Source organism: Ammospiza caudacuta, chromosome 15 (genome assembly GCF_027887145.1).
Source record: "Ammospiza caudacuta isolate bAmmCau1 chromosome 15, bAmmCau1.pri, whole genome shotgun sequence".
Lineage (NCBI taxonomy): Eukaryota > Metazoa > Chordata > Aves > Passeriformes > Passerellidae > Ammospiza > Ammospiza caudacuta.
In genome coordinates, this window is record NC_080607.1 from 13,569,638 (window position 1) to 13,596,723 (window position 27,086).

The window sequence follows — 27,086 nt, forward strand, 5'->3', positions numbered from 1 at the left end:
TGTTTATTTTCTCTGAGCTCTGTAGTGCTCTTGAATACATATAAAGTATTACTGCTGACCGGGGGGAATTTCAGCAGGGCCTTTAATGGCAGATTTGCATAGAGCTGTCGAAGCCCAGGCACACCTGGGCATCAGCACGTGCTGGGCTCCCAGTGGGTTTGTGTTCTGTTATGTTCCTCGGGCTTCCAATGAAAAGGAAATGTGTATTAAGACAAGAAGAAAGAAGAAAATGTCAACCCTGTAGGTACTCCATAAAATGAAACTTCAGATCCGTGCTGTATTGCTGTCTTGGCAGCAGAACAAGACCTGGGCTACAGAATCTGGCTGTTGAAATTCACACTGTGCTCAGGTTAAACTCTTTTTCAAGTTTATCTGTCTGAACATCATTGATTTAAGTCTGCAGCATTGACAAATTATCATTAAAACTTGTATTCTGTTCATGTCAGGGAGCTCCTTAGTGAGGGGAAACAGGATAGGGGACATTTCTTACTCTTAGAGAGAAAAAAGGAGGAAAAGGGGAACACAGAGATACAGCCACATTCCCAAGGGTACCCTGACTACCACTGATCTGAATCCTGAAGGGAGCACCCTGAGACCCAGCATAGGGTCCTCTCCTGTAGTGTTGGGTTAGGAAACTTGGTGGATGGTGATTTTGGTTTAATCTTAAAGATAACCCATGCATAAGGTGAGGAGGTGCGGAATAAATCTCTGTCTTTTCCAGCCAGACTAATGTGCTTGTGACTGGCATCTGGCAGCAATAATTTATTTGCAGGTTTCCTTTTGGGCTGCTTTGTTTTCATTCAGAGTTAAAGCAATAAGACTGAAATCCAGACAGCTCCTCAGCCTGGCTGTTATGTGAACAAGAGAGAGAGCTAATGAAAATAGCCTGTCGGTCTCCAGGACTGCAAACATGCACTGTGTGACCTGAAATTTCACATTAAAACGATCTGTCTAGAGGGCTTCTGGCTGAGAAGGCAGCAATAAAGGACAATGGTTTCATGTAACCTTCCTGCATCTGAGCCTGATATCACAGAGGCTCCAGAAGCACAGTCAGGGCTCTGCCAGTTGTTTAGGTTGCCTGGGAGGAGCAGGGGCTGAGCTCCATAAACGATCTTATTCCTGGTGTTTCTGCACTTTGGAGGGAAATGAGGATTTTTGAGGATGATCCTGATGCTGGTTTAAGCTGAAAAAAGGAGCTTGATGGTAGAAAAGAGAATCTGGGAGCACAGAGCACACCCCATCCCAACAGTGATATAAATGAAACATTATAAAAACACAGCAGTGTATGTGTCAGGGTCTCTAAACAAGCAATGGGTTTTTCCCTGTGGGGAAAATTCCCAAAAATCTAGAAATTTGGAGTTGGGTTGTTTTGGGTTGTTGTTGGTGGGGTTTTTTTCTGTTTTTTTTTTTTTTTTTTTGTTTGTTTTATTTTGTTTTGTGTGTGTTTGTTTGTTTGTTTGTTTTTTGTAGAATAGGCCAAACAAGGCAGCCTATTTGGCTTTTCCATTTTTTAGTCCTAAGCAAGGTTGGGTCACCAGATGTCCCTTCCAGCCCTGAGAATTCTGTGACCCTGTGGGTCTGTCCCTGCCTTAGGTGGCTCCTGTCCCCTTTGCCCATGTGGTGACTGAATCTGCTGCTGCCTTCCCACGGTGTTTGATCCTGCCTTCAAAGAAGAATGGGAGGCAATGGGAGGAACTGCTCTGAGGTGCTGTGGTGTAGTGAGGAGCCTGCATGCCAGCTCACATGATATTTAACTCCCAAAGACAAATGTGACCTGAAATGGGATCTCTCCTATTTATAGACAAGCATCTTGAGCCCATCCCACCTGTCTGGCTAAGAAAAATGAAATTTTGCTTTGCTTTTCCATGCTGTCTGTGGGTCCTGGCCCTTCACAGGCTCTGCCCATCACCCTTCCCACAGCTTGACCTCCTCTGCCCCTTTGATCTGCAGGAAACCCATACTGCCCTAACACACACCAATTCCCTGTAAGAATAGTCCAAAAAGGAAAAAAAGAGAGAGGAAAAAGAGAGAAAAAGCCCTCTCTGGCATTGCTGTTGGTGGAGGCTCCCAGCAGTGCAAGGTGCCGCGGTGTGCGGCGGCATTAGGGAGCGAGCTCAGCGCACGCTGGTGTTGGAAGGCTCATAAATGTAATGAAGTCCCTGTGACACCTGCTCCTCTCCACTCTTTAAACCAGAGCCATTGGTCCACAGGGAGCTGGGGCTTTAAAAATACAAATTATAGTAATTGTCTGCTGTGTTATTGGGAAGATTGTAATAAACGTGGAGCACAACACCGCCGTGCCATGAGCTGAATGCTGACAGGGTGCGTAAATTGCTCCAGGTTTTGATTCCCCTCACCCCCGCCCCCTTCTTTTTTTTTTTTTTTTTTCATTTTTCCTCTCCAACCCCCCCATCTAACAAATCATTGCATGTTCACATTGAATTTCTGGAAGGTGGCAGTGTGAAGGAGAGAGGTGCCTGGGGAAAACTTCCTCCCTCCTCTCAGGGGTTTTTAGCTGTGATGCCCCAGGGGCTGGAGACCTTGGCTCCCTTTCCCTGCCTGCCCCAACAGCCTCCTTCCCTCTTCGCTGCTCCCAAACCTCAGGGAAAGCCCCAAGCAGTGTCTCCTTTGAGGGTGAGGAGCCCCTGGGAACTGGGAGCAGCATTCACCAAGATGTTTTTAGGGTGCATGGGGGGATTCAGCAGCACACACCATACCTGCACCATCCCTACTGCCAGTGGAGCAGCACATGCTCCACGTGCATGTCCCTTCCTGCCCCAGGACCAGACAGAGCAGAGGTGGTGTCCCTGCCCTGTCAGGGGTGCTGGAGCCATGGGACCTCCTCATTTAGGAATAATACAGGAGCTGGTTTGTTCCTTCTCTAACTGGGCCTGTAGAGGATATTCTAGAGAGAGTTGGGTTTTATTATGTCTAATCCCACTTGCAAATGGTTCTTTCACCTCCTTTTCTCTCTCCTTGTAATCTCATGGTAATGCTGCAGTAAAACCTAAATTGTCTTCCCAGCCTACCAGGCTCTGACCCTCTGCCCTGCTCACACCCTGATCTTGCCATTCCCCCTTGGCATTTCCAGCCAAACACTCCTGCCTGCAGAGAGAGCATCTGTGTCAAGGGTGAGACAGAAAGCAGCTCTTTGACCACTTCAGCAGCTCCTCTGACAACTTTAATGAAATCCCATTTATATCATTCCAGCCATGCCATGGAGGTCCCTGCTTTCCTGCTCCCACCTCCAGGCACTGCCTGCTTTCAAAGGTGCTGTATCCCAGAGGTGGCTGCACTTCAGACTTCTGCTACCTTGTGGCATGTGGTGATGTTTAATTAATATCCAGAACTTTGAAGTCCCCGATGTTACTTATTCATGGCCGTGTTCCCTGCAGACCTCGTGTTTGATGTCCATGTTGTGAGTTATTTAGATGCAGTCATCTTTGCGGCAAATTTAAGCAGAGAGGAGAGGTTGTTCTTTAGGGCACTTGTGAAAAATTGCCCTTTTTCAGGCAGGAGATCATCTCAGACACTTATTCAGAGATTTCTGATTCTGTGTTGGCATTCCACCCAGGTGCTCACAGCAGTTCTGTGCTGTAAATCCAGAGAAATCAGCTCTGCTCTTAACAAGGGCTATCACATGCACAGCCAGCGCATCTGGGTGTTTGTTCCTCTGTGCTACTCAACAGACAAAGTCCTTCCTGTGTCCCAGGATGTGGAAATTAATTTAAAATTGCCAAATCTGGGCACTGTGGGTTGAACAACACCATCAAGGTAAGCAGCCTCCATCTCAAAAACACGGAAAAGCTTTCCCAGCCACCCACAAAGCCACAACCACACACGAGCTTGTCCTTTAATGATGTTTTTCTGGCTATCTTTCAGTAATGATTTTTTTCTTTCTGTTGCAGATGAGTTTAGAAAATGATGATAAGAGAGCACGCACGCGATCCAAGTCTGTCCGAGGTGAGTGGGACCACTGGGCTGTGCAGAGCTCAGCTCCCTGCACTTCCCTTGCTCCAAAAAGGCTTTGGTTTTTCAAATCCAGGCTTAACTCTTAACTGGTCACTACCCCTGCTCTAACCCCACTGAAATTTGTCTAAAAAAACCTGCAAAAGTCCCAACCACAAAACTTTATAGGTCCTTATGATATTTAACCCTCATCCACTACACTCAGCTGAAGGAAAACAACAAGCAAATAAGGGAAAAAAGCCCCCGTGCCTGCTTTGCTGTAGGGGATGGCAATCACTGGAGCTTCAGATCAGCTCCCAGGGCTTTCATCAGGCTCATTCTGCCAGCGGCTTTGAAGTCACACATCTGAGAGTGGCTGGCAGAAGTAGCTCATGCTGCAGAAGCAAATGGGCCATGCCCCGGCAGGGATGGGAGGACAAACAACTGGTTAATTGAGATTGATTGTGATTTATTTCTGGATTAAAAAAAAAAAAAAAAAAAGAACTGAAATTCTGTGCATGTTTTCTCTCTGGGAGAAGGCAAGAGGCTCTGACAGAGCCCAGGGTGTCACCTCAGGTAGTCCCATAGCCATGGGTGATGGTTACAGACCAACCTCTCTATTTTTTGGCTCATTTTTGTGGCTGTAGATGTGACGAGTGACAAAGGTGGCTGGAAGTGAGGAACCAACAAGGTTGGAAAGGTGTGATGGCATGAGGGACTGCAGCTTCATCCTACAGCTGGGCTGGGCCACCTTCTTTTTGTCCTTACCTTCCTTGCTCCTTGCTCTTTACAGCATCTGCACCTTTTAAAAACAAAACCAAACCCAGATGTTGCCAGCTGTGTTGAGCTGAGCTCGAATATTTGGATTTCATTGCTTTGTTGCACACACACAAAGGTGCTCGTTCGGGTTGCAAATGAGACCGCCCTGATTCTATTTATTTTCTCACACCCTGCCTTTTCCACACTTGAATCTGGGTTTCTCGATGTGAAAAGGTAATTTATTGCCTGCACCCTGGGACTCGTCACTGCCTCCAGTTTGTTGAAGCTTGTGAGTCATCCCACTGGGAGCTGGATCCCAGGAAACCCAATTAGCTCAAACAAATTGAGCAAACGTGTTATGGTTTTTAGCCTGGGCAAATTTAGACTTGTGCTGAGGGATTTGTTTTTCTTTTTCCTCTTGATTATTTAGATTCCTGGCTGGATGTAAGGTTTCAGCTGTGATGTGAGGTTGTTGTGTGTTCTTGTTGTGAGCTGTGAGAAGCCCTCTTATTGACAAGAGGGGAATCATCCCTAAAAATCCTACAAACTCTTGTTTATCCTATACCCCAAGTAACAAATCTCCACCGTATGTCTGAGCATTGGCATCAGTCTGATGGGACAGGGAGAGGAGAAAGATGCTGGTGTTATAGAGGTGAATGTGGCCATTGCAGGAAAACAGTTGTGAAGCGTAAAAGAAGAAATTGATGAGCAGCTTTAAAGGGCAAAAAGAGAGATGAAGGCATTAGATAATTCAGTCTTTATTTAGAAGTGTTTGAGTTACATTCATGCATGTCAGAACAGTTCCATTGACTTCAAAGTCATCACGGATTCAAAGAACAGAGGCAGTCCCTGATGCTGCCAGTGTGCACTCACCTGCCTGAAAATCAGCACAGGCATGAGGATTTACAAGGCAGGATTATAATTTGCTACAGGCTGGCATGCAACAAAGGACAACAGGATAAATTGGCCCTTTCTTATCCAAATGGGAGGAAATAGAAACCCAGCTGCTGGCAGGAGAGCTTCAGTCTCGGGGGGGTCAGGCACCTCTGGTTTGTTTCTGACCTTGTGTTTGTTTCCATTGCTGCATCCTGCCCCTTGCCCAGTGCCCACGGAGCTCATCGGCCAGGAGGTGAGGTAAGGACCCTGCTCCTCCTTGGCCATGGGAGGGATGGAGGGGGGCACATGGTGGGACTGGCTTGAGAGAAGCCCTTCAGCTGGGAAACCTGGGTAAGGGCAGCAAACCCATGGGACTAATGGGGTCTTATATTGGTGGTTGTGTCCAAGTCCTCAGGGACAACTCATCAGGGGAATCACAAGAGTTAAAGAAATAAGCTGCAGCTCTGGATGAATGACATTACACTGGAGACCCTGCAGCCATCCTCTGTCCCACCCCAGCTCTAAACCCCAGCCAAAACAAATGCCCACAGTTTGTGTTTCAGCATCATTAGGGACACCATCCTACTAACCAGAGGTTTTTTCCACATATTTGTCGCATCACTTCTGGTGCTGGATGCTCCTTCACCCCCCTGTCCTCTGCTCAGTCACGGTGCTCCTGTTGTCACTCATTTAGCAGTGCTGGGATGCCAACAGCAGCCGCCAAAAGGGCAGGAGCAGAGCCTGTGCAGCCTCCAGAGCTTCTCATTAGATGTAACAGCCTCCCCCACCTGCAAACTCCCCCTAAACCTTGCGCAGGGGCTTTGCCAGAGGTGGAAGTCTTTAACCTGAACAGGGGCTGCCTCTCCTTGCAGCCTCCCGCGTGTGTCAAAGAGTAATTGCACCTAAACCAACCCAATTTCAGAGCGTTTTGCTCCTCCACTCTGGGATTACTCTGGAGAGCCGGGAGGAGCCAGCGCTGGGCATGCCCCTTCTCCAACTTTTATTGCTGAACACTTGAGTGGAGGTGGTAATTGGAGCAGGTGACATATCTGAGGGGCAGGACAGAGTGCTCCACAAAGCCATCTCTGCAGCTGTCACCTAATTGCCTGAATAACTGGACGATTAATCGACTAATTGGAAGCAGGGCATCGTCTGCATAACAATAAGAAGCCCTTTTGTCAAGCAGATGAAGGCAGCGGAGAGGGGGGAGCTGTTCGGTGTGGTGGCTCTTGAGGGATGGAGAGCAGCTTTAATAGACCTCCAAGCCCGTTCCCCCTTTCGGGACTCGTGCCAAAATACGCTAAAACTCCCCAAAGGGGAGTGGGGAGGGAAAGGCTTGCCCAGAGCATGTAGAGCATCACCTTTGTGCTGGTGCTTTTTAAAGGCATTAAATCAATAAAGTGAAGCCAGAAACATCCGAAATCGACACCTGCTTCAGCAAACCTCGATGCTGAACCACTTGTGTCTTTCCTACATACTTTTTATTGCAGGCTTCATTAGACCACATTAAAAATGGGGTGATGGGTAATCTGCTTTAATTGATACAGGAAAACTTATAAAAGCCTGTAACATCTTCATCAGAGCTGCTCCTGTTTGCCATTGAATAAGGCCTTTTTCAGGCAAGTCACTGGTGACATAAACACTGCTCTGTCTTTTGGTGTGCAGTCACTGAAAGTGTGGCTGGGGCTGCTTGGGACAGAGCAGCCTCAGTCAGGCCTGAGGACAATTACAATTAAATAGACTTTTAGATCATGAGCAGCAAAGAGGGAAGCTCCCTCTCCCAGTTGCACATGTTAGTGGGATGAGATCTTCTTCTCTATGACCTCGAGTGTCCTGCTGGAGAAGGGACACTGTGCTGGCAGGCCAGACCCAGGTGTGGTGGGGCTGGGGCTGTGTGTGGATGCCAGAAGAGCTGGGAGCCATGCCACAGGAGGATGTGCAGCAGCACGGGTTCAAGCCAGGTCACAAGCAAAGGGGACAGCAGGGAGTGGGGATTTATCTGGATGAGCCATGAGGGACAGCTTCCACCTCCCCAGAGCACTGTGACCCCTTAGGGGATGTGGTGCCACCAATTCACCCTCTCAGCATTTGCTTTGCTAACCTAAAGCCAGTCAGTCTCCCTGAAGGAAGGATTCCTACTCTCCTGACAGCTCAGCAGCGCTGTCCTGCCCCGGTTTTGGGTTGAATTGTGGTTTTTGAACACAAAGATCTGACTTTTATTCTAGGGAGCTGAACCATTAATAACCCACCAGTGCTCCAAGAGCTGCTGCACCCATTAGTGCAGCCAGACCCTCTGTGTCCTCAGCTTTCTGCAAGGGCTGAGCTCTGCTGAGAGCAAAACTCTGAGTCCCCAAAGCCTGACTTGGCACTTGGTACTATTTAATATTGTCCCATGTCTTTTACTCTGAGAATAACAGGCTGGCCAGATCCCCTCTGGGCTGGTGATGCCTTCTCCCTTTGCACTGTCATCAAGAGATTTCATTAGTGCTTCCAGCTTCCCAGGCTGAGGGTGATACAGTGCTAAATGAGGTTATTAATCCTACACGACTCCAGAATTCCTCAGACATCAGGCAAGTCACTTGGGCATCCTATAATCAATGCCATAATCTGGTTTTGCCAGAAAATGTTTGCTTTAATGCTCCTTATCTGGAGCCCTTACAGCTCCTGAAGCTGGGACTAATTACCCCTGCAGGGGAGGCTTGTGGTCCCGTGTGAGGGATGCTCAAGTGAAGGCAGCAGTGGCTGTGAGCAGGCTCAGAGCTCCCTGCAAGCCTTTAACTCATCCTCTTCTGCAGAGAAGCAAGAAAAAATTACAGGGACTTGGGAGATCTCATCACCTAAATCCCATCCATTCCCCCTAAAAGCGAGGATTTTAGTCCTGGGGATCTCCATGTAACGTGTCTGGCTAAAACCTCCTTGATAAAGTCCCAGCCTGCTCTTCCCCAAAACACACACATTTCTTACTGTAAGTGGCCCCAGTTCCCTGACAAGCCACCAGATAAGGGAAAATCCCATGTTTTCCTCCTGAGAAAAAGAAAACTGGAGAGTAGCAGCAGGGAGGCAGAGTGCAGTATCTGCCTGCCTTTAAAAGCTTGCTCTCACACATGCAAATCTTTAATTAAACACACTCATAAAACTATAGCAAACTGTTTATCTAATTAAATGGGGTGAGTAATTTCATTAATTTTTAGCAAACTGCAAGGCTGCTCTCCTGCCCTCCTCCCTTGGAATTCAAAGGGACAAACAGAACCATTTGAAGGAAATTAACTTCCTGCTTGCAGTGAGCTTGTTCCTCAGGCACAGGACCTGTTTAACTGACTGTAGGTGATACAATCCTCATTAATTCTCTTGCTGTTTCTGATGGTGGTTTGTTTCCCTCCCCAGCTGTCCAACCCCAGGCTGCAATGGCTCAGGACATATCCGTGGGAAGTATGCGAGACACAGAAGGTGAGGTGGGGTTCAAGGTAGAGGGGATGGAAAAATGTGAGCAACAGAGCCAAAGACAGGAGAAAGTCTGGTTCAGAGCAGCAATCTAAGTTGTCTGCCCCAAATCTTCTTGTTTCTGGCTCTCCATCAGTCCCCAAGGGATCCTGGGGGGGATCTGCTTCTCCAGACTCATAGCAGCCTTCCTAGAGACCCCAAAATCAGCCAGAAGTACCTGATTCAACTGTCTGGGGTTGGTGGGAGCTGCTGATGGGCAGAAATTTTGGTCTGCCTGGTGCCTCTATGGATGGGGAAGGCACATGAGAACACATTGGCTACATTGGAGGTCATGCAAGCCTTAACTGAGGGTTTACATCACCCCATGAATCATGAAATTGGAGCAGTTGGGGCTGGTTCTGCACCCTATGCCTGGTTTCATCACCAACATTAGTCCTGGGATGCCACATCCCAGCTTTTGTGTGCTGATTTCCTGAAAAAAAGTTGATGTAGTTCCACAAAGTCAAGGTCTAAGAGCACATGTGGTGGCCAGAGAGGTTAAACCAGCTAAAAATCTGGGGTGCTGGATGATTTTTTGGGTAGTATTTGTGTAATTGTCCCACTTATGTTATCCTAACCAGTTGGGATGAGGAAGCCAGGCCTCTCTCACTCAGCAATGCCCCCTCTCTGCTCCTTGATCCCATCTGCAGTTTACAAAGCTGCCCTCTAGCCAAGAAGAGGAAGCTTCAGGATGCTGAGGCCGAACATCTGGTGTCCAAGAGGAAATCCCACCCGCTCAAGCTGGCCTTGGATGAAGGCTACAATGTCGACAGCGACGGCAGCGAGGAGGCCGAGGCCAAGGAGGAGTCTGGCTCCGATGAGTCTGAGGGGATGCTGGAGGAGGACGAGGCAGAGGCCATGGAGCAGGAGGAGAACCACAGCCCCGAGGCAGCAGAAGGTGCTTCATCATTACTGATGGCAGAGCTGTGTTCTGCAGATGAAGAAAGGGCAGGAAGGGTTAACAGCCAGGAGTTATAGCTCCTCTGGATTATGTACGGGATGGGTGCCCCAGTTACTGGGGGGACGCATTGTTGGGTAAAAGCACGATGGCAATGCTTGGGTTAAGATGAGAAGGCACAGTGCCTCCAGTGTTTTAATAATGAGAGCTTTTCCTTCAGGGATGCTCCTGAGGGAAGGACACATGGAAAACACAGAGGAGCTTGCTGTGTGATGGGGGTCCCACACAGGTGCCATGAGAGGCTCAGCAGGATCATCCTCCCTGGACAAATCTGGCCACTATCCAAGAGCAGAGAAGTGGCAGTAAAAGGACATGGAGAAGGATGTGGATTTTCAGCTGGGGTTGACACTGCCTTGCTCACTGGTTTGGAGTCGTGGCCTGGGGAGCACAGGCAGCAGGGGTGGCAGTGGGAAGATGATGCATCAGAGTCCCATGTGGAATTCCACTTTCCACCTGCCATCCCCAAATCCAATAAATTAGTATGCTCCAGAGGTGGAACTTCCAGGCTCTGGTTTCAATTAAGTTTAAGCAAAACAAAGTTGTATTTTATGAGTTTATATAATTACTTTCTTTGCCTCCTTTTTTATTGCCTCTTCTTTTCTCTTCACCCTCCTTTTCTCCTTTACTCCTTTCTCCTTTTCCTCCTTTTCTCATTTCTCCACTCCTTTTTTTGTTCTTTTCCATATTTTCTTTATTTTCCCCCTTCTTCTTTCTATTCCTTCCTTCCCCCCTTCAGAGAGAAGCCCAGCAAAATCAACCCACTACGGACAAAACACAGCAACAAGTACATCTGGGCCCAGCAAGGCCAACTACAGCAGCTACCAAGAAATAATCGCCAACTCCCTCCTAAACTTAGGCCAAATAGCAGAGGAAACCCTCGCCATCGAAGGGCAGCTGCCTGAAGCGGAGCTGCAGGGCTCCAAGCCAGCATCCAACGTTGTGCATTTGGTCCATGAGGATGCAGGAGAGGAGTTGGTGGAGGAGGAGTGCGACAAGGAGATCATCATCCAGACGGAGGACGCTGAGGAGGTCATCGAGGTCACCAGCGAGCGCAGCAGCGAGTTGTGTCCGGAGCCACGGGACGACACGAACGGAGAGGAGTCCTGCAAACTGGAAAAGGTTGAAGCAGAAGAAGAGGATGAGGAGGATGATGATGAGGAGGATGACGAGGAGGAGGAAGAGGAGGAAGAGGATGATGAGGAGGAGGAGGAAGAGGAAGAAGAGGAGGAGGAAGAGGAGGAGGAGATGGCTCCTGAAGTGATCTGCGAGGAAGCTCCTCACACTTCTCAGGACCCCCAGAAAAGCCACTGTGAAGGGCAGTTCAGCCCCAAGCCCGAGTACTCGGTCATCGTGGAGGTGCGCTCGGATGACGACAAGGACGACGACGCCCGCTCCCAGAAATCAGCCGTGACCGATGAGTCGGAGATGTACGACATGATGACCAGGGGCAACCTGGGGCTGCTGGAACAAGCCATTGCCCTGAAAGCCGAGCAGGTGAAAATCGTGCGGGAGCCCAGCCGGCTGCCAGGAGAGCACGTGAAGCACTTCCAGGTGGAGGACAAACAGAACAAACCTCTGGACAGCATCCGGAAAAGCTACTACGGCAAAGGTACGGGACACACCTTTGTGTATCTCTCTCCTTCCCATCCCTGGTGGAAGAGCTGAACTTGTCTGCTCAGCACGGACCATTAGGCTGATGTGGGAGGAGTTCACAGCCCACAGGGGGAATTCAACCACAAATCCTCAATGTCCAAAGGGATGGGGACATCCTTGAGTTCAACAGTGAATGCAGAAAATGATGGTGTCCTCTACACTGTCACGAGGGTTCCTCCCTCTGAGTAGAGGAATTGCTTGGCTAAATTGTCAGTTAACCTTGAAAATTTCAGCCTGAGCAGAAGCCTGATTTAAAATCCAAGTGGGTTTTAAAGTAGTGGCAGGAGTCTGGCCATAGAAACATGAGAGCAGGGACTTCAGCATCCCCTAGCTCTGAGCCAGGCTGCCTGCTCAGTCACTGTGAGTGTCTTCATGCTGTGAGCTGTGTCAGCTCCTAAAATCACTTTGCCGATTTCAATTTTTGAAACTTCTAGTGTGATACTTCCAACTACAGGGAACAAACCTCCAAACCCAAAAGTTTCCCCCTGCTTGACTGTAAAGGCAGTGAGAAGCATCCTCAGCACTTTCCACTTCTTCCCCTCCAAACCCACTAACCTCCTTCCCTCTGCCCTTTCCCCACAATCCTTAGATCCTTCAAGACCTGAGAAGAGAGAAATCAAATGTCCAACTCCTGGCTGCGATGGGACTGGACACGTCACGGGACTTTACCCGCACCACCGCAGCCTCTCTGGCTGTCCGCACAAAGACAGGATCCCCCCTGAGAGTGAGTACATGGTGCCATACCAAGGGCTGCTTCAATTGGTCTGGAGTCTAATTTTCTTGGGGGAATTTCTCAAATGATATGAACTTTACGACATCAAGTCTGATGTTATTCCTTGGAGTATAACAGGAGTTTTTGGTGTGGGATGGTGCTTTTCCAAGTTGATCCTGGATGCCGTTATCCACCAAAGTGTTATTGCTAATCACAGGAAACATGATGGGGATTTACTTGGAAGTCCCGTCCTTCTTAAAGGATTTTTAGCACCATCCTGTGGAGAATGAGATCCCTTCTCTGAAAATCAAAGAGGGGCTTTAAAAACATTTGCCCATCTCCAGAGGTGTGTTAAGCAGTGCCCATCTTTACACTGGAAGTTGCATATTTTTCCCTACCTGGGACATCATGATGGGAAAAAAGGATATTGTTCTACCTTGATGTGCAAACATGTTGCCATGCAGGAAAGAAGAGAAGTGATGAGTGATTCAGGATGTGCTGAGTCTCCTATGCCCTAATCTCTCAATAATTTCCTAAGGGCTATACCAAGATTCACCTATTCTACAGAAAATATTTATCATCCTCATAACAGATTTTTGTATATACATATGCACAGAGAGAGAGATTGTATTTCCACCTCTCTACCAGCATCCTAAATAGCTTTCCCTGTATAGATACATAAAAATCAATGTTGTATGTTTATGATAATGGCATAATAGACCAAAAGAAAGAAGAACCCTTCCTTATCAGTAATTTCAAAGGTTGCAGACCTGACATAAACACAGAACTGGAAGAAACTAGGAGAAAGGACAGTTATCTTCACAGGCTGGAATGCAAGCAAAAATATTAATAAATAACTAACACAAGCTGTGGGCTTTACAAAAGCTTGCAGATCAAATTATTTTCTTTACTTTTAAGGTCAGCGCTGCAGGAAGCAATAATCCTGAAGATTAAAAATTTAAAAAAAACTGAAACAAAGACTAGTCCTAAGGATAAAAGCAGAGCTACAACTTCAATCATTTAAAACTACCTGAAACTGGAGACTTGGTTCCAAAACTGGTGTGGGGAGGAGGGGCTGGGTGGGGGAAACTGGATTGCAATCAGAAAATGGGGAGAAAGCCCAGGCTGTTTGCAGAGATGCTAACCTAGTGCTGACCTGGGCTCTGCTGCCTTGCAAATATTTTCTTTTTTCCTCTGCAAACTCTAATTACAGCATTTCACATTCCCTGATTTCTAGGAAACCAGCGTACAAGGCTTGATGATTTTCTCTTTTTCTTTTCTTCCTCTCTGATTTTTATTAAGTTGTTTTTCTTTCCCTTCCCTTCTCCCCTTCCCCTTCTTGCTCCCAAGTCCTGGCGATGCACGAGAACGTGTTGAAATGCCCCACGCCCGGGTGCACAGGACAGGGTCACGTCAACAGCAACCGCAACACGCACAGGAGGTACCGGCTTTGGCTTCTTCTGTCACAGCCACGGGCTGACAGGGTGGGGGAATGGCTTCAAAACGACACAGGACAGGGGTAGATTGAAGAAATTCTTCCCTATGAGAGTGGTGAGGCCCTGGCACAGGTTGCTGCTTCCCTGGAAGTGTTCAGGGCTGGGTTGGATGGGGCTTGGAGCAACCTGGGATAGTGGGAGGTGTCTCTGCCCATGGCAGGGGGTTGGAATGAATTGAGCTTTAAGGTCCTTTCCATCCCAAACCATTCTATATCATTTAATGATTCTGTGTTGATGAGGTGCAAGGTGAATTTGTCTTTTTATTGAACTTGCTCAGTGTGGAAGTAGCAAATACTTTTCTCACAGGCTTAGTGTAGTTCTGGGTCCGTGAAATGAAGGTGTCTGTGCTCATTCTTCATGCTTGGTTTCATTCTCTCTTTTTCTTCTCCTTCAAAAAAAAAAAAAAAAACAACCCCAACCAACTCCCACAGTTTATCTGGGTGCCCCATTGCTGCTGCTGAGAAATTAGCCAAATCACATGAAAAGCAACAAACCCAGTCTGGTGATCCTGCGAAGACCAGCTCCAATTCTGACCGGATACTCAGGTGAGGGGGACAGGAAGGCTCAGCTCCATGCCCCCACCCTGCCCCAGCCCTCCCTGCCCCGCCACGCTCCCAGGAACAGCAGCCACAGCTCCAGCTGTATTTTGATACTGCTGAGTCCTGTCATTATGAGCATAGGTCTCGCCAAGGTGGGGGAGATATTTAATTGATGATCCCAGGGAGAGCATTGAGGACAATGAATTGCTTCTGTAGCATCAATTAATGCTGAGGCTACAGGCCAAAGGGTTTTTAGCAGTGCAGCAGAAGGCACTTGTGCCGATTGCTCCACAGCACAAACTGCCAGCCAGGGCTGGTTATTATATCAGCATTATAAGAAGGGTGGGCTTGGGGAGGGGGGAGGAGAAGAAGGAGGAGATTTAGGCTACACACAAATCACTCCATGGCAGTTGTGCATTCAAGTCCACCTGCTTTTCTTCCTTAGCCTGCAGTTTTCAGAGGAGAGGAACCTGCTGCTCGTTTCCTAACCAGTCACATTAATTTTTATACTTTGCCCATCTCTCTCTTCCCAAGAGAATGGGCTGTCTCCCATTAAGGATGTCCCTGATAGATGCTGGCTTCCGTAGCTGATGTGATTCAGGAGGCTACAGATGGATTAGAATATGGTTGGTTATTTTGCAACGAGAGGGGGATAAAAACCGCGGTGCGAGCCCCGAGTAGCCCTCCCACAAAGGCAACGAGCTCTGATTCATTTATTTATTTGCTCCCCAGGACTGCTGAGCACCCTGGTGCTCCAGCTCTCGCTACTTTGGAAAGGCCATTTAGAGCGATTACTTATTTATTTGCAGTGGAGCCCGCACAGAGCGCTCTGAGTGCATCACGAGGACGGTCCATGCTCCAAGGAGCTCCTGCTCCGAGGACTCTCTGGTGGAAAGAGGTCACGGGAAGGAGAATAACAATAGGCCATTTATATACAATTTATATGCAAGACAAATTGATTCACGATAGGCAGCCCCGTAGCAGCGGGTCTCTAGGAGGGGCTGAGGCTGGGCAGAGGCCCTGGTGCCTCTACAGTGAACCTGCAGCATGGAGCTGAGCTGAACTGGGGTCCTCGTGCCTTTGTGTGCCACCCTGTATCATGGGTCCCATGAAGGAGTTATTGCCCAAGTTTGCTCTCTTCTGGAAAATATGCTGCCACACCATGACAGCCTGCAAGAGCATTGTGCTGGATGAGGTTGAAAATTCGATGTTTGGCTTAAAAAGAGGGAAAAAACAATTAAGGTAACAAAGGATAGAAAAAATGAAACTGGAGTCTGAGACATCCAACTCAGATGTAGATTTGCTGAGGGAGAGCAAAAGGGCTCTCACTGCCTCCTCGTCCCCAGGAAGCCTTTAGGAACAAGGTGCAGCTGTGCCCCCATTGTGTCTGGTCCCCTGTCAACAGTCACCTCGTCAAGGTAAAGAGAAATAATTGCTGTTTGTTGTTTCATCCTCAGGCCTATGTGCTTTGTGAAGCAACTGGAGATCCCTCAGTATGGAAGCTACAGGCCCAACATGGTCCCAGCAACCCCCCGGGCCAACTTGGCCAAGGAGCTGGAGAAGTACTCCAAGGTCACCTTCGATTATGCAAGTTTTGATGCTCAGGTTTTTGGCAAACGCATGCTTGCCCCAAAGATTCAGACTAGCGAAACCTCACCTAAAGCCTTTAAATGTAAGTTGGGAGCAGGGATGGACTCAGTTTTTGCATTTTCTGCCTTTCTCAGCCTATTGTGAGGCTCTTGGGATTGTGGTTTGGGGTGATGGGAGACTCTTGGGGCTGAGCTGCTGGACCCTCCTGGGATGGGGAGGGTGAGGTGGGTCCCAAGGTGGGCACCTTTGACAGTGAGGGGAGTCCATGGCTGCTGGGAAAGCTTTGTTTGGAAGAGACTCTCTTTGGCTTTGGGAAGAACTGTGGTGGGAACATTAATCTGAGTGATGTCTCGAGGTAGGATAAGTTGCACAGTTGTCCTCAGTTGGTCCCCATTGCTTTGCAGCTCATATCTATTGATCTGGCTTTCCTCATCTAGCTAAATGGATTACAGTTTTCTTCTCTTCCATCTTATATATGACCCACTCCCCCCATTTGTCTTCCCTGCCGTGCTCTGCTCTCCAGCTCTACCTATCGATCACCCACCTCTATCTTCCAGCTCTTTCCTATCGTAGCCACCCACCTCTGCTCTGTTCTGAGGACTTTGCACTGGCTATAACTCTGAGTGAAAATTAAATGGCTGAATAAACCCTGAGGGGTCAGGCTGCCAAAGGCAGGAGGGACACTGCATGGGGACACAGCCCTTGCAAATGTGGTACTTGACATGAACTGTGCACCTCAAGACATTTTTTTTGAGGGGAAAAAGAAAATATTTAGGAGCCCATTTTGTAGAAGTCAGTGGCCTCAAGAGGGCTTTCTGTCTGGCTAATCCCACTTCCACAATCCTGTTTAATCCTGATGCAGCTGCTCTCTAAAAAGTGCTCGTACTTGAAAGCATCCCGGTTGTTGCACTACAATGGGAGCGCTCTTTATTACAGTACTAAATCTGTACAGGATCAGACAATGAAATTGGATGGAGGCCAGAGAGCACAACTGCCACTGTCATCCTGGGTTAGGGCTGATGGAAAAGTAATTTGTTTCCCAGTACAAGTGATTCTCTCGCTGAATAGATTGTGTTATTTGCAATATTAGCAAAGAATTTTCAGGGTAATTGTACTGACAAAAATAATTCCAGCAGACCCACTAGGATAATCCTTTCTATTTTTTCTCATCGCTTATTTCACTAATTTGCTGATTGCGAGTCTATTAGTGCTAGAAATACTTATGAAATGGAAAAGCATCGCTGAGCCTACGGTGTGAAATTGAAATTGGCATCTCCCGATCCTGGATATTGTCAGGTTGGGTTGGCAAATACTCGCACCCCGCCTCGAAGACGTGGATTAAACCGGACAGGAAAACAAGCAGCCAGACACAAGAATAAGCATGTGGGCAAGCCTCCAATGAGTTAATCAAAGCGACAGGATGAATATGATTGCCAATCATAGCAGGGAAATCTGCTCCTTTCACTGAGAACTTATTTTAAAGAGATCTTCATCCAGAGGGATTTATATTCCCCCGCATGTGTGTGCGTAACTCCCATTAATGTCAATATGCATTATATACGCGCGCAACGAGGAAGAAAGCAGGGCTGGGGAAGATTAGCATTTTATAGTGTCTTATATTACAAGTTTGTAATGGGAATAATGAAATCACTTTGCTCCGTAGCTGCATCAGCTGAGGTTGGCTTTGTTTTGCCATGATCAGGCCAAAGCTTATGAGTCTTCCCTGGGTGAGCCTCCCACTAAAGTGGGGATGGTTTCCCCCAGAAAGAGCAAGGTGGAATAAATTAAGAATTTGAAAATTTTGATAATTGATTCAGAATACAGTCCTGTGGCTGTTCTAAATCAGATGATCTCCTGTTTGCACCCACTGAAACTACTGAGGGCCCCTAAATAGGATCAGCTTCAAGTTTTATTAATAGGGGATTATTAGTTGTTATTATTAGGGAAAGTTTTATTGTGAGTCCACCCTGAGAAATATTTTCATTTCACAGATTATGAAGAGAAATTGCATCTCTAGGCTGGTTGCTGCTGCTGTGACACACAGGAGCAGAGCAGCAGCGTGGCTATGTGCAGCTGTGCAATAAATCCTGTTACTCTGGCATATTTAAATGATATGTCAGCTGTCAGAAAATCCATATTTCACCAGTGTCATCCTTGGAAGCTCATATTTTATGACCATGTGTTTTCTATTAATGTAATTTTATAAATTTAAAATTTTCAAACACAGTACTAGAAATCTCCCTGCAAGGCAGCCCTGCAGATAAGTTATGGACAGAGAGAGAACAATAAAAAATGAGTCAGGAAGCTTCTCTAAGCTTTCTCCTTTAACTGCTTCCATCGAGGAGCAACTCTAATGAAGAAAAGCACTTGTGTTTTGGGTATTTATGGCAGAGTCAGTTAATGAATTAACCTTTCACACCAAGCACGAGCTGCAGCCAGCACTGCTCCTGTTGCACGTCCCAGGCAACAAACCAGCCCCTGGATTGGGAATAACCCCAGGAACTGTGCATACATTAACCGTGTCACACTGACTTAACCTTCCCCTGCTGCTCATGCCGCTTATACATTAGCCTTGTGTTGTTCCTTCTCTTTTTTATTCCAGCCAAACCTTTTCCAAAGGCCTCTTCCCCCAGCCACAGCCCCTCCAGCAGTTACGTGAAGAGCACTTCATCTTCCTCCACAGGCTTCGACTACTCCCACGACGCTGAGGCTGCGCACATGGCGGCCACTGCCATCCTCAACCTCTCCACCCGCTGCTGGGAGATGCCTGAGAATCTCAGCACCAAGCAGCAAGAGGCCCCTGGCAAGGTGGGTGGATGTGGCCAGGAGCCACTGCCCAGGGGCCAAACTTGGAATTCAGGATGGGAGAGGCACCTTGGTTTACCCTTCCTTTAAGTTTGTTTTTTTAAATACAGAGGCAATGCAGGCATTCACCCAAAATCACACTTTTGGCTCCTCACTTTGCATTTGGAGAAGGGAATCTTGGCTTTTTGAGTGATGTGGAGGTGCCCCGTGGTTGAAATTTCCCATGTGAGATGAGCATCAATTCCGGGTCTTGGGCTGAGGCTGGATATTACTAAATATTTATGATTTATGATGGCCGAGCCCTGGCTGTCCAGGGCAGTGGTGGAGTCACCATCCCTGGAGGGATTTAAAGGACATGTGGATGTGGCACTTGGGGACATGATTTAGTGGTGGGCTTGGCAGTGCTGGGTGAATGTTTGGACTTGATGGTCTCTAAGAGCTTTTCCTACCCAAACAATGCTGTAATTCCATGATTCTCAGAGCTGGTTTCAGTCATTCCCTGATCTGTATCTGATGCCATTTGAAGTTCCCCAGTTGTGTCCAGTCTGATCTCCAGCTGTTTTACAGAAAAACACAGGTTTTCTCAAAGTCCCACAAAGCACTCTCAACCACTAGATGCCTGTGTTCAATCAGCTGAGTCAAAAGGCCAAGGTTTGGTTGGTTGGATGGGACTTGGAGCAACCTGGGATAGTGGAAGGTGTTCCTGTTCATGGCAGGGAGGTTGGAATGAATTGAGCTTTAAGGTCCTCTCCAACCCAAACCATTCTAGTAGAGGGGTGCCTTTGCATGACATGTTCCTGAAATATTTATTCAGTTCCTCCTACCTGACTGTGGAGAGGATGGGACATGAATACCTGCCCACTGCACTGAAAAAGACAAACAGGGGCAAGATCCCCATGGGATCTTCAGCTTCTGTCAGCTGCTAACATTGGTTGTGTTTCCAACCTTCCAGTCCATGGACATTGAGGTGGATGAAAATGGGACTCTGGACTTGAGTATGAACAAGCACCGCAAGCGGGAGAGCACCTTCCCCAGCAGCAGCAGCTGCAGCAGTAGTCCCAGCATGAAGTCCCCAGACGTGTCCCAGCGCCAAAACAGCACCAGTGCCACGAGCAGCACCATGACCTCCCCCCAGTCCAGCCAGACCTCCCGCCAGGACGAATGGGATGGGCCCATTGACTACACGAAACCAAACCGCCAGCGGGAGGAGGAGCCAGAGGAGGTGAGCAGTGCCTCTTCATGCTTGAATAACAGCTCAGGGGACATTGAATGCCCTGTTTGCCTGCACAGTTGTCCTGTTTTGCCCAGAAGCCCCAGTTTGTCTGTTGAGCCAAGGAAAGAAATATTCCTGAATTTGTCAGTGCTATCAGATATCAACCAGGCAGGATCTTGCTTTTGGATCTGTTGGGATGCCCTTGCAAAGGAAGAACCACCATTTCACTTGTCCTGGGTCTGCAGTGTTTTCTTCATTGTAAATCATGTCAGCCCATTGCAGCAGTGCTGCTCCTGGTGATGTTTTTCAGGATGATTTATATCTGCCATTAGCAGCTACAGCCCTGCATGGCACTGACATTAATCCTGCAGGTGGGGAATCCAGCCATGACACCCAGATGGGGTGGGGGTTCTGCTCTGAGAGCATCACCTGCCGCTCTGCCCACAGGAAGGCTGCTGAGGAAGAGTGTGAGGGGGCTGTACTGATCTTCATTCCTTCAAGACCTTGAGAAAACCACGCGTAAATCCCTTTACAGACGTGGTTTACACAACTCTCCTAAAACCCCAGGAAATCACAGGCTCTTGGATTTAGGCTGGGTGCTGTGAGGTACTTGCAGGGAGCTCAGGTGTGCTGGCAATGCTGCACTAACCCTTAGCTTTGATGAACTTGGGATCCTTTCCCACCACAGCTCAGCAGCAATGACCACAGCACAACTCTGTCCCTTTCCTTGCAGTCAGAGCCTGCTGCTCACTCTTTTGCCTCCTCGGAAGCTGATGAGCAAGAAGTGTCAGAGGAGAACTTTGAAGAGAGAAAATACCCAGGTGAAGTTACTTTAACCAACTTCAAGCTGAAATTCCTCTCCAAGGACATCAAGAAAGAGCTGCTCACGTAAGTCCTGCCTTCTTGTCTCTTCCTCCAAAATCTATTAATATGTGCTTAGCCAGGATGGTTGGAAACAAAATTAGAAAATACATTATAGAAATAAGAACTGTAGCTCCCTTTCCTACTGTGATTGATCTTACTCATCCTCCTACAACTGCTGATCAATGAGGAGAAATATGTTCCTACATTACTTTGCAGTGATGAAGGGAACCTGAGAGCTTTGTGCTCTGGATTCATGGACAGGTTGTGGGAAAATGGGAAAATCCTTTCAGGTTTCCTGTTATTTTCCTGTTAGAGTGTTTCTGGCATGGTGATGGCACCTACCCAATGTCCTAATCCCCTGTTTTGGGACACTGGCTGATGTTGTGGAGCACCCAAAGGAACTCAACACCTTCTTGAAGAGGGTGTTGAACACAAGATGTCTCATTCAGAAGACAGGATTTGTTGGCTTAGTGCAAGGGGTCCCAGCACTGTGAAACTGCAGGAACACAAAATGTGACCTGAGGCTGCAGCGCGTTTGCTGTTGTGATGCATTTTGCATTGGAGAGAGACCTTGACCCAGCTCACATCTGTCTGTCCGTAGTGTGGGTGGAAGCACAGACCCAGAGCTGCCCTATTGGATGGAGTATGGCTCTGCATCCACGCCAACACCCACAGGAATGGTTAATGTTTAAGGGTTTGAGCCAAACGTGGCAGCTTGGACCTGGCTCTGGTCTAACAGCACGTCAGGATCAGCCTGGAGGTTGTGATGGGGAGATTTCCCCTCCCAGGCATCCCAGCTGTTCCTGGCTTCTTTCCTGTGCATCTGACCCTCCCACACATCTCACAGGGAGTTGGTGGGCACCGTTTTGCTGATCTCATCCAACCCACTCGTTATCTGCAGCCAGGCAGGGAGGAGATCTGTGGGGGCAGAGCAGCAGCAGCATCTTCCCTAAATGAGCAAAGCTCAGATCAGCTGCCCTACACAAAGCTCTAAAGGGTTTTTTAAAGCCCACCAGTGATGTGAACAGCAGTTTCTGAACTAGAGCCCTGAAGTCCTCCTGTGCTTTAATTTTATTGTGATGATAGAGAAATTTCCTGAATGGAAAAAAACCTGGAATAAATAAATGGTGTCATGGGCAGCCCTGAGCCTTCCCTCTCCATTTAATATCCTTGTTCCTCTCTGGCCCAGGGGCTGTAATGAATTAGCTGTAGTTAACTCAGGAGCAGACTGGCCTGCTGTGTCTGATGCTCTGCGTCTGGGTGCTGCTCTTGTGCCATTTCCAGGCAGGTGCCCCTCACCTGTATCTGCCCATCACCCCCAGAGCTTACTGTCATTCCCTTTGAGCAGCAAACAGTGATTGCAAGCTTGTCTTTGCAGCTTTAAGGGCTGGGAGAAAAAAAAAGATCATTTCAGCAATCTGAAGCACCTTATCTGAAATCTGAGCAAGATGATTCCTGCAGCCAGAGCTTCAGCATGGCAGGAATGATCCAACCTGGCAGCAGCAGCCAGGGGTGGCCACATCTGTCAGGCTGTGCCACCCATCAGGTTGTGCCAGTCCCACACTGCCACCAAGCCCTCCTATTAACTAAGGGTTTTAAACACTTTCTTTGCCTTTGCCACATTTTTCTCTCTCTCTTTTTTTTTTTTTTTTCCTAATTGTTTTTAGGATCCTTATGATCTTTTAGAAGGAAAAAGGGAGGAAGGGGAGCTGGAAGGGGAACAGCTGGTTTATATCCATGCAAACACAGAAACACACACCAAGATCTGATGGATGGGGCTGGTGTCAGGGTCTGGCAGCAGGGCTGGACCGAGACACCCCAGACAGACCCTGAGGGGGCTCTGCTGGCTCTGCCCACCCGTGGATCCTGGGGAATCCCTTCCTTTCCCACACTTATGCTCTTTGTTGTTGTTGTTGCCCAGTTGCCCAACCCCAGGCTGTGATGGCAGTGGACACATAACGGGGAACTATGCCTCTCACCGCAGGTGGGTCGACATTTTCTACGTGGTTTGAACTTTAAAAACAACTTTTATTTTCTTTTGGTATAGTTTGTGACCATATGGATAGTTTGGTTCTGTTTCCTTCCCCCTTCTGTTGCCCCTCTCCCTCCCCATGCCCCAACCCTTCAACCCTTTTTCTTTTTCCTTTTTCTTATTTCTTATTCTTTTTTTTTTTTTTTTTTTTTTTTTTTTTTTTTTTTTTTTTTTTTGCTTATCCAGATATTCCATCTCTTCTCTTTCAGCCTTTCTGGTTGTCCTCTTGCTGACAAGAGCCTCAGAAACCTCATGGCTGCCCACTCTGCTGACCTCAAGTATGTTTGCGCTCAACTTGGAACTCCTTTTTTTTCTTTATTTCCACCCTTTTTTTCTCTCTTCTCCCTTCCTGCCCCCACACCTCTTGCTCTGCTTTTGCTTTTCCATCCCCTCCCTTCTCCTTTCAAAGAGCTGATCAAAACCTGTCTGCAAGGATCTCTGGTGGAGTCCAGCTTCCAGCTGCTGCGCTGAAGAGGCAATGGCATGGAGGAAGGATAATTTTGGGGAGGGGGCTCATGGCAATGATTGGAAATAACCTGGATGCCTGGCAGGTTTCCTCTGGGCATTGTAGACATGTTATTTTCCTTTTCACTTGGCATCTTTTACCAAGCTCTTGTTGCCTAGTTTGGGCCAGAACCCATTTAATTTCATATTTTTGTCCATCTCAAATAATCCAGAGCCTGGATTTATTTTTGGGTATAGACATGGCTGAGAGCTCACTGCCAGCACAATCAAAGCCAACTCTTTTGGAGAACCTGGGATGCTATTTTTATGCTACTTTTTAGGGGCTGTTTGGGATGTAGTGAGAGAGGTTCCTCTTCATTTCCATGATTTGTGAGGGAATGAAAGAAGGAGTAACCAAATGCTTGGTGAGGTCAGATCCTGAGCCAGTGGTCAAGGGCTCACAGAAACCCAAACTTCCCATTCCCATTGATGTTTCTGAAGGGAGGAACCTGGTTTTGACATTTTCATTCAGGTATCTTCCTCTGAATCCCATATTCAGCTTTGCTGTCTTCTCCAAACTCCTCCTTTTCAGTAGGAGCTTATTCTTCCCAGGTGGGTTTCCCAAACGCTCTCTTAGGTTGCCTTCCCTAAAGGAAGGTGAAATTGTGTTTGGTTGGGAACACTGGGGAGATCCCAACCCTCTCCACCCAATCTGCATCTCTGGTGTAAAGTCCATTGAGAATTTTTTTCATCATCTCTTTCATGGGCCCACCCTATCCTTGCAGGCTGAGTCTCCTCTGAGTTCCCAGCCTTGCTGAATTCAGTTTTTGGACCATTTAGACCCTGACCTAACCGAGGAGCCTCCACTGAGAATAAAACCTCATGAAAGGCTTTACATTGCACAGGGTCATCATGAAAAAACCCAAGAGTGCTGTGCCCTGTGTGCCATCAGGGGTTTCTGGAGCTGAGCCAGTGCTATTCCCACTGGTCACTAAGGCCATTGGAAAAGTCCCAAATCCCTTTGTGGTGGCTCCTGGACTTCTCTGTGCCCCACCACCAGTGTGGAGCTGGTGCCAGGAAAGGTGTTAGTTAACCACCTGCTCCTTATCACAGAGGTGGACAAAGTGGCAGGATTAGCTGATATTAATAGAATTTGCTGGTGGATGGCAAGGACTGCTGTGATTAGTGCTAAGTACACTTAATCACACACTATAGACCATACACATTCTGAAAGGAGCTCTTCAAAGAGCTCTGCTGATCTGGTGTTTCTCCAACAGTTTGAAAGAACAGCCAAGTGATCAGACAATTAGCGTTAAAGATATTAAAAGCTCTCAGGAGCAGTGGCCATTCCCAGGAAGGGCCAGACAAAAAGCAAAAGGCTCATCCCTGGGACTGAGCATCGTGTCCAGCCTTGCTGTGTTCCCCTCTAGCATCAATGTCAGTGCTTTTTATCAAAATACTGCGTAAAAAAGGAGACTTCTGGCCCCCAAAAAAGCTTGTTAATATTATTTCCTCAAATAACACTTTTTTTTTTCTATGTCCTGGTGAGGATGGGAGCAAAGGAGGGAGGAAGGGATTTTGAGATATTACAGATTGCACAGTCACAGCTTTTCAGAACTCCAGATAAGACCATGTCAGTGTTTCTATTATAAATTCTATTTTAGGGGTTAATATCCCTGATATAAAAAAAATAGCTCCAGGCTGGAACATGCAATAAAAGGTCTCTGTTGGTATGATTTGTCTCCAGATAATTAAAAATAAAAATCAAATTACTTCTCTCTCCTCTTTAAAAATCCTGAAAGGAAGAAAGAGTTTGGTGTTAGTGTTTTCATAATTTCCTCCCACCCTGAAGCTAAAACAACAGAGAAATAGTTTTGCTTTTCACTGTAACAGTGTAGAGCTGGGAAATATCCCAGTCATCTCCCAAACCTGTAATTTCTAAACAAGTTGAGGAATTTGCACCCTCATTGAGGTCCTGCTGGATGTGTCCTGCCCTTACTGCACCAGACCCTGTGCATTTATGTTTTCCTGGCTCTGAGCCTCCCTGTTGCCCCTCTAGGACCAGGCCATGTCCCTGCTCTCTTACCCAACGTGAGGTACCAATATTTTTTTGCCAATGGAGATTATTCAGTGATGTGCAAACACCAAAATCTCCCTCAGAGCTGCTGCAAAGAGGAGAATTTTGGTATTTTCTATACAAAATGGGAAGACTTTTTAAAAACAGCTGTTTTCCAAGCTGCCAAATGAAAGTCACCTGTGGAAACCGCTGCTCCACTGGCTCTCAGGGGGCAGAGCAGCAGTGCAGAATCACAGAATAGTTTGGATTGGAAAGGGCCTTAAAGGCCAAAACCCCTGCAGTGAGCAAGGACATCTTCAGCTACATCAGGCTGCTCAGAGCCCTGTCCAGCTTTAGGGAAAGCATCCTGCCTTTCCAAAGAGCTCTGAGCTCAGGGATGCCCGGGCATCACCATCATTTCCCTGCCATGTCCTGGAGACACCAACCCTGCCCTGCTGCAGGTGCCACCCAGCCACCCACACCAGGCATTGGTGGTTTAAAAACAGGGCTGGAGAAAGTGGGGACACCAAAAACCCCACCCACAAGGAGAAAGGGTGCTCTGCAAAGCTCCCCGAGCTTTGCTCAGAAGGAGCAGTGAGCATCTCCCCCTGGTCCTGCAGCAGCACCCTGCATTTCCTCTGTGGTGTTTGTGAGGGTCCCCAGGACGAGGTGAGAGATGAGAATTTGTCTCCACGTTCTCAGAAGGCTGATTTATTATTTTCTGATATTATATTAAAAAATGGTATACTAAAACTATACTAAAAGAAAGAGAGAAAGGATACATCAGAAGGCTAACAAGAATGATAAAGAAAAACCCGTGACTCCTCAGAGTCTCCACACAGCTGGACCACCATTGGTCATTAAATTAAAACAATTCACATGCTGGATAAACAACCTCCAAATCACATTCCAAAGCAGCAAAACAGGGAGAAGCTGAAGCTTCCCAGGAGAAGAAATCCCGGTGAAGGGCTTTTTCAGAAAATATCATGGTGACACACCCCCTCCCCTGGCCTTAATTACTTGACTCAAAAAGCCCTGGCTAATTGGCAGGCCAGCCTGCACATCCTCTGCAAACACTGCTCACCTCTCTCCCTTGTCCCCATGACAACTTTTATGTCACCTACAGCACAGGGAGCAGATCTTTGTGCTCCTTTCCATCCCTCACCATTAATGATGCGCTGCTGAGCTCAGGCCATTCCCTGCCAGCTTTGGGTGATCACAGCAGTGACCTCCAGCGTTTGTGCACCTTTGGGTGATCACAGCAGCGACCTCCAGCCTCTGGGTGATCACAGCAGTGACCTCCAGCCTCCAATGGAGACCTCTGGATGCTCACCTGGAAACTCACGGCTGCGGATGCACCTACTCGAGAATCTGCAGGAAAAAAGCCTCTTTTTGGCTTGGCTCAAATACACTGAATTGTAAAGCTGTGCCATTAGCCAGTGACACAGAGAAGGAAAGGGCTGGCAGCAAGCTGGTGGCGTGCCAGTTTTGTAAGGCAGCAGCTGAGGGGCAGAGTCTGCAGAAAGGGCACTGTCTGTGGTGACCCGGGGGTCCCCAGCCCAAGGACCCTCACAGGCTGTCCCCTGCTGACTCCCTGTCCCCTGGCCACGGTGTTGTGGAAGGAGGGGTCCTAGGGCTAAGCTAACCTTTTTCCTCCTGTT

General features: G+C 47.8%; 1 protein-coding gene across 1 annotated transcript in view; it reads left to right on the forward strand.

Annotated features, from left to right (window-relative positions):
• The first annotated feature begins 3,908 nt into the window (after positions 1-3,908).
• Positions 3,909-27,086, forward strand: part of MYT1 (myelin transcription factor 1) — a 32,653-nt gene continuing 9,475 nt past the window's right edge. Inside the window, exons 1-14 of the mRNA XM_058814609.1 lie at positions 3,909-3,963; positions 5,811-5,841; positions 8,968-9,030; positions 9,714-9,963; positions 10,760-11,630; positions 12,264-12,398; positions 13,737-13,827; positions 14,314-14,427; positions 15,879-16,093; positions 18,695-18,819; positions 19,769-20,038; positions 20,763-20,917; positions 22,815-22,877; positions 23,135-23,203. Coding sequence (XP_058670592.1) covers positions 3,909-3,963; positions 5,811-5,841; positions 8,968-9,030; positions 9,714-9,963; positions 10,760-11,630; positions 12,264-12,398; positions 13,737-13,827; positions 14,314-14,427; positions 15,879-16,093; positions 18,695-18,819; positions 19,769-20,038; positions 20,763-20,917; positions 22,815-22,877; positions 23,135-23,203 — 2,507 coding nt within the window. The remainder of the gene's footprint in view (positions 3,964-5,810; positions 5,842-8,967; positions 9,031-9,713; positions 9,964-10,759; positions 11,631-12,263; positions 12,399-13,736; positions 13,828-14,313; positions 14,428-15,878; positions 16,094-18,694; positions 18,820-19,768; positions 20,039-20,762; positions 20,918-22,814; positions 22,878-23,134; positions 23,204-27,086) is intronic.